This window comes from Myxocyprinus asiaticus, chromosome 1 (genome assembly GCF_019703515.2).
Source record: "Myxocyprinus asiaticus isolate MX2 ecotype Aquarium Trade chromosome 1, UBuf_Myxa_2, whole genome shotgun sequence".
Classification (NCBI taxonomy): Eukaryota; Metazoa; Chordata; class Actinopteri; order Cypriniformes; family Catostomidae; genus Myxocyprinus; species Myxocyprinus asiaticus.
Genome location: NC_059344.1, coordinates 16,750,879 through 16,766,192, shown reverse-complemented (window position 1 = coordinate 16,766,192; position 15,314 = coordinate 16,750,879). Strand labels below are relative to the sequence as shown.

The following is a 15,314-nucleotide window of genomic DNA, read 5'->3' as shown; positions in this document are numbered from 1 at the left end:
GACAGAAATTTTTTATCTTTTTGTTCATTTGTAAATGCTGACTAAATCTAATAAATATTTTAAACCTGTGACATCCACTGTTTAATATTACTTTGTGTTGCAGCACTTCTAATGCTGTTGTATTTCTTATTAGAAGGTTACTTTGGATAAAAGTGTCTGCTAAATATAAAGGGGAAAAATATGAATACAAAGTTCAGAGTAGATTGGAAGAGTACAAACCACAAAGAGATGTGGCTTGGACTTTTGCTCCACTCAAGTATGAATTTCTTTGCATAGACAAAATATCACACCAAGTTACAAATGCAAACAAATACTTATATCCTTTCTTAGAACTAACTTTTCTGAGCTATTTTGCAATTACTTTTAACCAGCTGGTCTCAAGGTGATTTTTAGTGGATGTATAAGTCAGTTCACACAGGTGTCCTGGCTAGCAAATTAGCAACAGGTGTAGTTCAGGATATACCTTTAGATCTGTCAACCAGAAAGTGTCAGTATTTTTAAGTGAAATGCTTTGCATGAAATGTATGCCTCTGTTATCCATTTAAAGTAATTTTAAACCAAATTTGGTTTGACATTTTATGTAATGCATTGACCTTCATGCATGCTTAAGTATGACTTAATTGTGCAAATACTTTTGTGAGGCCACTACGTGTAATGGCAACAACATTAAAGAGTAGAGCTTGAGAAGGAAGTAGCCGTTTTCATTCTTCAAACGAGGTGACTTGAACCACACAATGACACTAAATGCCATGACAGCCACTTGGCCAAAGCTCATAATATTCAGCATATACCGTGCTGTGAAAAAATATTTGCCCCCTTCCTGATTTCTTGTATTATTCGTACTAAATTGTTTTAGATTTTCATACAAGATATAACATAAAACAAAGGCAACCTGAGTAAACACAAAATTTCAGTTTTCAAATATATATATATCAGACTTTCACAATGCTGTGGTGGAATTTTGGCCCACTCTTCTTTGCAGAACTGCTTTAGTTTAGCCACATTGGAGGATTTTCAAGCATGATATGCCAGTTTAAGGCCACAGCATCTCAATCGGGTTCAAGTCAGAACTTTTGGGTTAGCAGTGGTTTTCGCCTCACCACTCTTCCATGGATGGCATTTTTGACCAGTGTCTTTCTGATAGTGGAGACATGAACAGTGACCTTTATTGAAGAAAGAGGCCTGCAGTTCCTTGGATGTTGTCCTTGGCTTTTTTGTGACTTCCTGGATGAGTCGTTACAGTTCTCTTGGAGGAATTTTGGAATGTCGGCCACTTCTGGGAAGGTTCACTACTGTGCAAAATTTTCTCCATTCAGAGTTAATGGCTCTCACTGTGGTTCTTTGGAGTCCTAGAGCCTTTGAAATAGCTTTGTAACCCTTCCCAGACTGATGTATTTCACTCACCTTTTTCCTCATCATTTCTGGAATTTCTTTTAACTTTGTCATAGTGTGCTACTGGGTGATACCTTTTAGCCAACTTCATGCTGCTGAAAAAGTTCAATTTAGGTGTTGATTTGATTGAACAGGGCTGGCAGTAATCAGGCCTGGGTGTGTCTAGTCCAGCTGAACACCATTATGAATGCGGTATCATAGATTTAAGGATTTAGTAACTAAGGGGGCAAATAATGTTTCACACAGGCCCAGTTGGTATTGGATAACTTTTGCTTCAATAAATAACATTATCATTTAAAACTGTATTTTGTGTTTACTCAGACTGCTTTTGTTTTATGTTAGATTTTGCTTGAAATTTTGAAACAATTTATTATGAGATATACAGTACACAAACAGAAGAAATAAGGATGGGGGCAAATACATTTTCACAGCACTGTACTGTGCTAACAGAACATGAGGGTAAAATATTTTAGAACAAACTGATTAGCTGGCAAATTCACAGTAACACAAACTTTACGTTTACGAAAATGTTCTAATACGTTTCTATAGACTGTTTAGAGAATAATGAGATTTTCAGTGAACAAACTGTTGTTTATGTGGAAGCTGTGGTAATGCATCGGCCATAGCACTGGTCCATTTCCTGCGTCTCTGTAAATAAGGCTGTTACATCCATAATAAGAGCTTAAAGATTGGTAAAAATTTGATTCATTGTACACTATTTAAAAGTATGCCATTTTCAAAGAAGCTGTAAGGTCAAACTGTTGATTCAGCATTTACAAGGAAAAGAGACCAAAAGCAGATCAAATGGCTTTCACTCCTTTTTCCTCTTCGTCACTCAGGGGTAGGGGTGGTTTAAGCTTCAACACTGACATATTTTCACCACAACTTCCCTCTTGTCTGCCTCTGATGTGCTTTCCACATCTATTTACTGAAAGCCCACTTTGGAGGTGCATGTGAGTTTAAACACGGATTGAGAAAGTTTTGGATGATGATGATGGCTGGGTTCTCCTTTTCTCTTTTTTCTCTTTTATCTCTTTGGATAAGTTTTGGCAGTGCTGGTAAGTCTTTTAAGCTGTTCAGTATTGTTATTGACCTTTTTCTCAAATTAATGACAACAATTGTCACGAATTACCTTGCCATATTTTTTATACATATTTTTGATCATACTGATACAAAAGTTAAAGGTCAATTAATTTAGATTTTAAGATGCAACAAGATGCTGCATTTTGGAATCAGAAATGCCAAATTTACATAGAATTATATTTTTACTCATTTACATACTAATCATAATAATTATAAGTATTTACATAGTATTTTATACAACTTTTACTTTTTTAATAAAAGGCAATTCCAAACATTCCAGCATTTTCATGATGTGTTACAGACAAAGCCATTTCAAGTAAATGTTGCTAATTTAGCTTGGCAGGTCTTTCTTTTTCTTTCTTTCATAGTTTTCAGAAGTTACATTGTCCTCTGAAATTATGAGGGTATTATGATCTCTTTAGTTATTTTTATACTTTTAGTAAGTTTTGTTCTTAAATGATATTGCAAGCTTGTCTATTTCTTGATTGCCTTTCTGTTAAATAATGTTACTAATAATTGTGCACAGTGATTATATGTTGGTTATGGAAAAAGTGCCTTGGTTTGAGAGTCGGTTTGTAATGTGCTAGTGGACCCAGTTGATGCACAGTTTAAAAATCACTTGCTGGTTCCAGTGCTCATTTAGGACACTTTTGCAGTCCATCTTTCATAAAAGCTGTGTCTAAAAGTCAAGGCATAGGTCAAATGCATGTCTTTTAATTATTTCAAAATTAACACAAATATTTTTTTTATTTTTTTTTAATGTTACTGAAGGACCAAAGCATATAATACTAGATCTAATCACTGAAACCCTGTTTACATTTGAAAGGAAATGGAACTTTGTTGGCAGGAAGTAGCCTTTCACATTCTGTAAACGAGAGGTGGCTTGAACCACACAGTGAATAAACATAGCCACTCAGAACATTCAGCATGTATTGTGCTAAAAGAATATGTCAATACATTTGAAACATCACTGATGCCATAGTTCCTAGCAAGAAGAAATCATGTAGGCTTTAGAACTACTTTTCTTTCACACATAGAGCCCTATGTATGGATAAAAAATAAAAAAAATAGCTAATGCTATCCTAAAAAAAAAAAAAATGCTTTTTATTTTCATTTCATTTCAAAAGTTTACAGCTAAACTCATAATTTCCCACCTCTGGCCCAAAATAGGCTAGCAACGCCATTATCGTTATGATCATGGACATCCCTCACTACCCTAGAGGGGTGCATCCCTGACTTTGCCCAAAAGTCAGGTCAACAAACAAGCTTTCAATAAAATTTCAGTTTTAATCCTAAATATGTGGTTACAGCTGTGCAAAGTATAGTTTTCTATTGTTATTAATCATAAGCCTAGCTCTCAAACTCATCAGCATTTTAACCCTGTCACAGTAGTTTTAGATACAGTCATAATTCAAATAGATAACTGAGTAAACTCTGGTAGTATCATTCAGTTTCTTAGTACTTCGTAATAAATTGAACATTATAGTTGAAAAATAAATATTGACAAACCATGACATTTCTCTTTCTTTAAAACATGTTTTGTGCCAATCCTGTTACATTCAAAATGTTTTGTAGTTGACTGTTACGGGGTTGAATATCAGTGTATCACACCCTTATGTATGATATTTGACAGATCAAATAAAAAGAAATAAATAATCGTGGAAAAGGTTGAACAGAAAGTACAGGAACAAAGACGAACTGTGTCATTTTTTTACTTTTTTGTTATTTTTTTTATTTATTTATTTTTTACAGAAACTAAACAAATTAAATATATAATATTTAGGGTACAGCAGGGCTAAAGGTACACCTTAAGGAAAATATGCTTTTTTTTTCTGGTCACAAAATGTATCAAGATTAAATAAAAATCCTTCTTTTTATTGAATATTGATGGAGCATAACTGGTCCTGCTCGACCCGCTCCAAGCGGGATTACGAATCGGCGTCTCCAGCATGGAAGGCAGGCATGCTAACAAGGTGGCTAAAGGCTACAGCCTCTAGCATCAGTCGCTAGTGTGCCTCTTGAGGCCAGGGGAGTGAGGTTTACACATTGCACAGCTACCTACCAGCTGGCTACCTTTACACTCACCCCCCTAAACCTCACTCCCATTTGGGTCACAGCACCACTGTAACTGGTCCTGCTCGACCCACTCCGAGCAGGATTTGAACCGGCGTCTCCAGCATGGGAGGTGGGCGAGCTAACAAGGAGGCTAAAGGCTACAGCCTCTAGCATCAGTCGCTAGTGTGCCTCTTGAGGCCAGGGGAGTGAGGTTTACACATTGCACAGCTACCTACCAGCTGGCTACCTTTACACTCACCCCCCTAAACCTCACTCCCATCTGGGTCACGGCACCACTGTAACCGGTCCTGCTCAACCCACTCCGAGTAGGATTCGAACCGGCGTCTCCAGCATGGGAGGTGGGCGAGCTAACAAAGAGGCTAAAGGCCACAGCCTCTAGCATCAGTCGCTAGTGCGCCTCTTGAGGCCAGGGGAGTGAGGTTTACACACTGCACAGCTACCTACCAGCTGGCTACCGTTACAGGAGCAGCATAATTTGTGTGAAAAGAAATAATAGCAGTAGGTTGTTTTGATTAAAATTATTATTTTTTAAAAAGGTAGTGAGGGGGTTTATAGTAATATCTTGTAGATAACAGGGCAATAGTTGTAGTGCAAAATTTCAACTAATGCAAATAATTATGAGACAGCAAGATGCTTTTTTGAGAAACAAATTAAGATAAGGTTTTTTCAAAATAACCACTTCAGAAAAGGGAGGATCATTTCCTGTTAATTTCAAACATATTTGGCATTTCATAACGTCTCAAGAATTCTATAAATAAATTAATCTCGGTTGTTATTGGATCAGTCAATGTGAGCCCACTTTAAACATTCTTTATAACAAATCTATTCACCCCACTTAAAAAAAACAATGTGTTTAATGGGGGCTTTTAGCCCCTGCAACAGGGGGCTTTTTACCCCATATACTATCCTTTCAATTATTGGAGAGTTATTAAAAAAACTTTTGATTTAATCACCTTGAACAAAACTGAAAATGACAAATGAGTATTTTGTCTCAAAATAAATGATTTTCATTAGTTACATAAATTTGCAACTTTAAAAATTATTAAATATTAGATCAGATTACCTCAAAATCAAACTTTAGACATTGAACATTTTGCAGTAATGAAAAAACAGGTGTTTAGGAAAGTGCTGTTGTTGGTACTGTTTAGTGTTTTGGGAGAAAATAAAATAAAAGGTGCTTTATAAACCATGGGACCTTTAGCCCCATTGTTCCCTATGTTTTATTTTAAAAGTTAGTCAAGTCATATTTACTTGTATAACGCTTTTCACAACACACATCGTTTCAAAGCAGCTTTACAGAAAATTATGCTGTAGCAAAAAAAAAAATATGCTAATAAGGTCCTCATTGTTCAGTTATAATGACCAAAGAGATTAAAAAGCATGCCTTAAAATGTACTGTCTTTAGGCCCCCAGTGAGCAAGCCAAAGGCAACTGTGGCAAGGAACACAAAACTCCAAAAGAACACAAAACTACATAAGATGCAAAAGTTATTTTGCATTAAACACTAAATAGTGTAAAGTTTATCAAATAATGTGACTAAGTTCAGTATGCTGTTAATTATATCAGTAATAAACCATGGGGACACACTTAATACACAGCTGGCATAGTTTTTGAGAATGACCCTACATAATGCGTACAGTAAACACCCTGCATGCCCTATTATGGAAAATAACTATTTTGCACCATGCAGGATAAATCTATTAAATATGGACTTAAGGCAGCATGTTTAATTGAATCTGTATTCTATTTTAATGCCATGCTACACGTACCTGTATGTTTATACAGTACAAAGTGTCTATAGTGCTATAGCGCTATAGTGTCTTTTAGGCTGTAGACACAGTCCCTTGTGTCTAGTAGATTATACAGTGCTGTATTTTTATTGAACTTGGTGATAGTTGTTTTTGCTTTAGTTCCGTGTGGAGTCAGTGAACTCATTGTGCCTGCACTTGTGAATTTCTGTGTAAAGTATACTATACGATACTCAGTGTGGTTTAACAGAGAACTATCACACATGCACTATAGCAGGGGTCGGGAACCTTTTTTCACTAAGGAGCCAATTTTTTAATTATTGGTTGATGCATTTTTTCGAAAGAGCCATAGCACAAACTAATCATTTACTATTTTCAGAAAACAAAGTTTTTCAATAAAATAAAATGTTTATTATGCCCATAGACTACTCTAAAATACAAAAACAAACAAATATGCAAAAATGAATAGGTAACATGTTGCAATATGGAATTGAGTACACGTGTTTGTGCGGGTCTCCATAAAATTACTTCATTTTACAATTTTTCATGAAAAATGTAACTTCCCTTTTGGGCTGGGCGATATGTAAAAAATGTTTTAACGATAATCGCCTTTAAAATATCGCGATATCCGATTATATGGTCAACCCCCCTGCCAAGGGTCAGTGAATATTTTTGCTTTATTGATTTTGCTTTAAAAATTAATTTATTGAAACACGAAAAACTTAAACAAAAGACATTTCTAAATTCAAATTGCACTTTAAACAAAAAACAAAAGCAATTAAAATAACGAAGTGATCAAAAAATCTTATATGCATATATAACAACCTCCCCAAATCCAAACATTTATGTCAACTCCATTTGTCATCACGCAAGCATCTGTCAACGACAACAGGTGAAAAATTACAGATAGCCTACAAATTAAGATCTAAAGACAATTATAAATGTGAAGATAATAATAATAAGTCTCATAATAAATAAGCCTAATAAATTTCCTTGTGTTCCCAAACAAATTCTGCCAAATGTGAGTTCTTATCGAATGTATTTGTATTGCGCTTTGGTAATACAGTTAATGCTGGCTCGTGCTGCACGCCTCTGAATAAACAGCGAATCAGACACAAGCACTGACGCTTTCTTTTGTCTGTTCTTAAAAATATAATAAAGTGTGTTTCTTCAAGCGCGTGTCTTTTTGACTAACAGCATTTCTTGTCATGTGTCACTCCGAGACGTCTTACAGGTCGCCCACCTGCTGCGGGTAGATGAGCAAAATTACTCGCGCATGAAATACCTGCATTTGGACGAGGAGCTTGCGAACTGGATTGAGCCTCGTCGCATTTGGAGTGTGGCGGGTGCTATTTCACACCCTGGGGGCACATAAAATGTAACGAATGTTAATAAAATCACTCGTAGAAAATGCTATTAACCGCTAAGATCAATAGTCATTGGGAAATGACTAGGGCAGTGGTGGCTCAGCGGTTAAGGCTCTGGGTTGCTGATTAGAAGGTCAGGGGTTCAAGCCCCAGCACCACCAAGATGCCCCTTTGGACCCTTGAGCAAGGCCCTTGACCCTAACTGCTCCAGGGGCACCATATCATGGCTGACCCTACACTCTGACCCCAGCTTAGTTGGGATATGTGAAAAAAAGAATTTCACTGTATATGTATAATGTGTGATAAATATAATTGTTATTATTAATTATTGAAATGAGGCCCAGAACTCTATGCATGTGCGTGTCTTGAAGAAGCGCTTTCATTGCACTCATGAACTGCAGAGCTCACTGCGCACACATCAAATCAGACGTGCATCGACGGCTTTTCTTTCATCTGTTCTTCAAAATATAATCACGTTTCCTCTCATTTCTTGTAATATAACACTCCGAGAAGTCTTACAGGTCACCTTCTGCAGTGGCTGGTATATCAGCAAAATACTCTGCATGAAAAATCAGCATTTGGCGGGAGTTAATTTCAAACCTTGTTCACCAGGAGTAGGCTGTAGGACAAATTCGGGAGAAAGGAAATCAAAACAGTGTCATTGGCTTCAAGCTTTGCAATCACACCCACACTTTCTGCAGGAAAATTATCTTTAGAAAATTTTAAACGATCATGTGTTAGTGAATGGTGAGACACCTGGAGAGCCACTTGATTTTTAACAAAGAGCCACTTGTGGCTCGTGAGCCATAGGTTTCTGACCCCTGCGCTGTAGTATTGAAAACTTTATATATTGCTGAGGCAGTAGTCTCTCACAAAATCTTGAATTGCTTTTGTAGAACCTTTTTTTTTTTTTTTTTTGCCTTTTTGCTTTTTCCAGCAACAGATAATGTTCTTTGTGCATTGAAGAGCATTTTAATATGTATGCCACTATTAGAAGGTTATGTTACTCAAGATTACCACATATCTTAGTTGTTGCTAAAGCTTTAGTTATACATGAAAGCCTTTTCTGCCTTAGCTTGTTGATTTGTCTTGACATGTGGAAACACTATTCTTTTAATAAGATTTTAACAGCATCACCAATGATAATTCAATTAATGATGTGTCAAACAACATCTTTTCCAATGTAGAATACTTGTATTAAAAGACTTCATTTGTTGCACAATTATTGAGTTGTGTCAAATAGTCTCTGGTTGAGTTCCTAATTCCAAATTCTGTCCTATATTTGTTCTGAAAGATGCTCTAAGTCTGAAAGACCAGTATATTTGCTACATCTTGGATGCCATTCTGTTTATCTATGGGATTATTCTGACTGTTCTGTACTGCAGAATGAAGGTATAGTACTGTATACTGTATATGAACTCTTGTTCTTTTGTTTCACTCTTTTTTTTTAAACAGTGCAAAACTGTCTGAATGTTAATTAGTCTCATACCATTGTCATGACATCAAGCATTGTTTGCATGTTCAGTTTTGTTTGCAGATCCTTGAAATATGAGATTAATTTAGTCAAGTCTTATGGTGGATTTTGATGATTTTATGTTCTGTCTGTCAGATGTAAAAGTACATTTACCTCCATTAAATTATATTATAAATAAAACACATTTAGAAGGATGTATGTTATAAAAATGCAATTTAGTACATTATGCTGTATTTAATACTAAAACTAGTAACTTTTTTTCTTTGTCATTTAAGTGACTATTGAAATAATATTGTACAAAATGTATTGTAAAAAATTATGTTTTAACAACTCCTGCTTTTTTTTTTTTTTTTTTTTTTTAACAGATACAGAGTAAAAAAGCAGAGATTAACTCATACCCAGGGGTAAGACTGGTCATATATATGTCCGAGTGCCCCAGTGAAAATGGTTCTATGAGGCATTCTTTTATAATTCAGTACAAATATCTTAATTACAAATTATATTATTAGCATAACACTTTGAGTAAAAGGTTTTCTCAATTTCTCAGAATAGATGGATGGATGGATGGATGGATAGATAGATCTTAAGACCTCTGATAATAATATCTTTCCATCTGTTAAACTATCAGCTTTTGCTAAATGTCCCTCTCGTCCCCCTTCACATTTGTACGTCCTGCTTGTATATTGCGTGAAGTCTTCTCAAAAAATATGTTTATATCTTTGTTTTTAAACATGCAGCCTTTTCTTTTACACCATATGCACTCTGTTTGTACAGGTTTAAGTTTGCATCCTTTGCAGAAAGTTTCTTAAAATAAGCTGTGCTGTACATTACATTTATCAATGCAATTTAACAAAAGGAAAATTATTTGAACTCCGAATTTAACCACAATGTCATTGTTCTTTCAAAAACATTTGAAGCAGGGACCTTTGAAGTGTTTTGTGTACATGCATCTTTATTGCAGCTTTCTAATTGATGCATTTTTTATTTTTTTTTTATGTTTTACAGAAGAAAGATGCCGGTGAAGGGGTTTATGAGGTATTCTTATTGTTTTATGGTTATGAAATACTCATGCTGCCATAGATTTTATATGAAAGATTTTTTTATATTAAGAATGTAGATACAACATAGACAGCCTGATCTCATTAATATACATAGCTATTTGATTGTTAATATTTGTAACATTTAAATGTAATTTTTTTTTAAACATTTGGATAGATGCTAAAATGTGCAATATAGACATTTTGAAAGCATCTAAAATGTAAACATTTTTACGTATTTACAGATTTAGAAATGTAAAATATTTATAAATCCATGACAAACATATTTGAATACACAAATCCATTTTAAATTTAAATGTATTTGCACATTTTTACTGTTTTATTGATATTTTATAGACAAAGACAGTGACAGTTTTTGATAAATATTTGGATTTCAGTGAACAAAAAAAATGGATTACTTTTATGATTGTTTTATGGTCCTTTTTTTTTTTTTTTGGCATATTCTAAAAACTCCTTTGGTGCCCCATGGCAAACAAAATAAAAATTAAATGCTTGATGAATGATTAACATTTTCTGAATTTATACTCATTTTAACATTTTAAAGTTTAATCTTAGTTTAGGTGATAACTTTTAAAACATTGATTAGGGCAGCAGGAATCACAGAACCGAATGAAACCGTTATAATGCCAAATTAGGTAAATGCATCAACTGCGTTAAATAAATTTGATGGCATTTAACATTTAATTAATCTCATTGATTAAAAATGCAATAAAACTAGCTCATTAATTCCATAAATTCAATATTAATTGATACAGAACATGTAAACATATGTACGTTTCTAAAGGTGTTAATACGTTAAACGATGACATTTTAGATGCTGTCAATATTGTACGTTTCTGTATCTATAAAAATGTAAGCAAATGCACGTTTGTTAGAACTTTGCGTAAAAATACATATGTATTCTCATGAGATCATGTTGACTTAGAAGACACAAAATGTTCTACTGATATAATATCTATTAGATACAAAATAAATCCCACATATATTTAAATTCATATTATATGAGTTGGCCATAAGTATAGGCTTGCTTACTCTATAAATGTACTGTACCGTATTGAAATCCAATGTAATAAAAACCTTCATTAGGAGCTGTTTTATATATTGCACAGCTCATGTCATAATTTAATGCAGCATTTAACTGATGCAACAGAGCACATTAAAGTGCTTTTATTTACTGAGCTTTGTGGTTGGTCTGGTAAGCTTCTGTTTGTTTTTACTCTTTGCCACATCCGTTTTGTCCCTTTTTCTCTTCCACATCTCAGGGTCTCAAGCCTCATAATCAGGACACTTATGAGACCATCAGCAAGAAAAAAGGAAAAGAATAAGATGTGTTTCCAAACAAGAGGAAGAAAGACATTACTCATTTTGGAGATTGTACCAGTATCCGCTGTCATTTTGTCTTGAGTATGTAGCTATTGTAAGCTCCTACAAAACAAATGTATAACATAGGAAATACTGCGTTTTTGTAGTTTACTTTAATAACCTTTGGTAATCGCTCACGTAAGGCTCTGTTTGTTTTTTGTATAGAGATGATCAGATAATTATATAGAATGTAGAAGCTGATGAACAAATCTTTAAAGTATGTTTCTGTGTCATTATTATACTAGTTTAATTGTTTAAATTATGTTACATTTTTTATATTCTTGTAATGAATGTATTTTTCTGTTTTTCTGTTAAACCACATATCTGATATTGTAGCTGATAGCAACTATGCCACACTTTGTGTCACTATTTCTGAGGCTAACTTCCTGCTCTGGCTTCTATAGAAACAAGCCACCAAGCCCACGGGGTCCAAGTCATTTCCTGTTTTAAAGAGTACATGAGTGGCCTGACAAAAATACATGCAACTTTGACCACAGGTGTGAGAGATGGAAACAGAGAAGTGTTTGATGGTGTACGTTTCTCACTTCTTTGCAAAATGAGACATTTGTCATAACTAAATGAGATATTTAGCTAAGCATGTGTATATGAAACAACTTCACAGAAATTACATTTAATGAAAGTGCAAGAGTTTTGTCATAGGGCCTACAATAAATTCAAAGACTGTGATTGCACAGGTTTAGTTTAGCTTTTTTTATTTTTATTGAATTAATTAATGTGTTTTCTTCATTGCACATTTATATTTTAAATTGTTTTTTTTTTTATTATTTATGCTTTCAGTTTTTTTTATTTTGTTTTTCTTTAATTAATTCTTGTGTTTTCTTCACTGTACATTTATATTTTAAAATGTTTTTCCTTTATTATTTTCTATCTTTTATTCTCCCCACCTTAGGAAATATAATAAATGGCTCATAATTCAGACATGCCTGCACCAACAATGAATGTGATTCAATAGGGCCTGACTTCTGAGTAATTTTAGACAGGAATTGCAAAAATGTATGCATGATCCATGTACATTTACATTGATTTATTTAGCAGTCCCTTTTATCCAAAGCTACTTACAAATGAGAATAACAGAAGCAGAAGTGATAAATCCAAGAGAGAACACAATTCAAGAAGTATATACCAAATAGAATAGTATAGAAGCAGAAATAATTGTATTGTTCAGGAGCCTTTATACATGAAAAAAACAAAACAAAGCAGTGGTGTAGTAGTGACTGAAGAGGTGGACATACTGTGATTTTATCGAGGATCCCTTTATCACATATTACTTCTTATCTTATTAGGCTATTTGTTTTATTTGTGTACAAAAATGTTATTTTCTGTGTATAGTGAAATAGCTTTCCTATTAAGAAATATAAATTAAGATGATTTGATATCACAAGGAAAAAAGGCACCACTGACAGCAGTAAAAGACAGAAAAAAATGACATTTGACAAAATTACAGGACAACTTGTCATCTGCGAAGAGCATAAAAAACTAGCATGGGTGCAGTGACACTCAGTATTTTCCCGAAGAGTAATAGCAAACAAATTTATTTAAAAGCGCAAAATAATGAATGAACCTCCTTGCTGTTCTGGCGTATCATAACTAATTTAAGGTGGGCATACACAAAATCCTTTGAAAGATAGTTGGGTGCACTAGACTACACTACTGGTTGTGATTAATGCTGCCTTCATGTGCTATCGGAATTATCCTACTTCCCAATTCTGAAGTGGTAATTACGAGTATGTAGCGTTCAAGTGCTTCATGTCAGAAAAAACGTTCATTCATATATATTTCTTGAGCAGTGTTGTGTAAGTTACTCTAAAAAAAGTAATTAATTACTAACTACTAATTACATCTTCTACAGTGTAATTAGATTACTGTACTAATTACTCTTTCTGAAAAGTAACTGCATTACTTATTACTAATTACTTTCTAAAACCCTGACCAAACTCGACCAGATGAAAAATACAAGGATAGACATGAAACTGTTCTTTTAATTCTTTCAAATAAATCATATAAAATCAAATCAATTATTCATGACTTGGCCAAAGAATTTAAGGGGGCTGCATTAAATTAGAAAACATACATTTTAACATTAGACGTTAAATTTTGATTTTAAATTCACTATTGTTTTATATAGAATTGCTCTAGAGTCTCCACAGTATTTAACGCAATTACATCAGAAGTAACTAATTAAATTACTGAAACTTAAGAGTAATCCCTTACTTTACTTTTTTCAATAAAAAAGTAATTTTATTACAGTAATTAATTACTGAGTAATGCATAACACCCAACACTGTTCTTGAGGGACTTTTATTTTGCCACCATAAAAAAATATTACTCAGCTTGCTGACGATAATGGAATTTTGGTCAAATGCAAGATATTTTAACAATGTAAAAATGTACAACTTGCATCAAATGGTTGCTGATATACATAAATAAATATGACCAAAACGATAAGCGCTAACAATTAGCTTTATTAAGAAAAATGAATAAAACGTCATCACTACAGAAACCGTATTCTCCTTCACCATCTTGAAAGTTTACGACTCTCCCATCTCAGAAACTCGGTATCAAAATTATCTCAGAGTTTCCCAGTCATAATTACGACTTGAGGGGTTGTTCATGTGCAACTTCCAAGTGGGAAACTCGTATAACGATAATTCCAATAGCACGTGAAGGCAGCATAATTAGTTGTGACTTTGAACATTTACATAATAGGGTACAGGCTCCCCAAGGTAAAAGGCTCCTTTGAGTTTATTTTCTCCCAAAACACTAAATAGCAACAGAACCTACCACAGCACTTTCCTAAACACCTGTTTGCAAAATTTTCCTGATCCATGAGATATTTGCGTGAAATGTCTAAAGATTGGTTTTTAAAATATTGCAATTGTATGTAACTAATGAATATCATGGAAATCATCATATTTATTTTGAGACAAAATACTTATTTGTCATTTTCAATTTTAAGGTGAATATATATATATATATATATATATATATATATAAAAATACAATAAAAAAAATAACTGTCCATTAAGTGAAAGGATAGTATTTGGGGTAAAAAGCCCCCTGTTGCAGCGGCTATATCATTATAACCCCCCTGGGGCCTTTTACCCCAAGTGAGGGAACTTATTACCCCAGGTGTGAGGTAAAAGGCCCCCTCCCCAGATATTTAAAAGAAAAGAAATGTATTCAAAATAGTCTTCTGTTGTTATTCTTCTGTTATTTCTTTTCATATAAATTATGTTGCTCTATCAATATTCAATAAAAATAAATGCCATTCTCAAATCTTGATACACTTTGAGACCAGACAAAAAAATATATATTTTCCATAATATTTGCCTTTAGCCCCATTGTGTCCTACAACCCATTGACTGATGGAATGCACATCTATCCCTCACAGCCTCGTTTTCAATCTTGAAAAAAAAAATCTACCCAAAATATCTATCTTTTCTTGGAAACACAACTTGAGAGGCAAATGAGGTTATTGTTTACCTTACATACAAACAAATCCAGATTTCCCTCAGAGTAGGGTTGCTCCGATACCAAACTTTTGGCTTCGGTACGATACTAGCCCTGGTACCTCGTTATTGATACTAAATCGGTACTATAATCAACAAATAAAAAGCCTCAGATTTTTGATTAAATTACACAGAAGATTAAAAGAACTGCATAAAGTCTTACAGATACAAATTGTGTTTTCTGTTTACATTTTTCTGGATTCCATGTTAAATGTTTTAATTAA

The 15,314-nt window shown here is 33.8% G+C and overlaps 1 protein-coding gene across 1 annotated transcript; it reads left to right on the top strand.

The window, feature by feature from the left end:
• Positions 1-2,288: 2,288 nt before the first annotated feature.
• Positions 2,289-14,572, top strand: LOC127454125 (high affinity immunoglobulin epsilon receptor subunit gamma-like). Its single transcript, XM_051721142.1, has 5 exons — positions 2,289-2,450; positions 8,961-9,058; positions 9,506-9,544; positions 10,146-10,175; positions 11,461-14,572. The coding sequence occupies exons 1-5, from the start codon at positions 2,378-2,380 to the stop codon at positions 11,521-11,523; spliced, it is 303 nt and encodes a 100-aa protein (XP_051577102.1). The 5' UTR covers positions 2,289-2,377; the 3' UTR covers positions 11,524-14,572.
• The last annotated feature ends 742 nt before the right edge of the window (positions 14,573-15,314 follow it).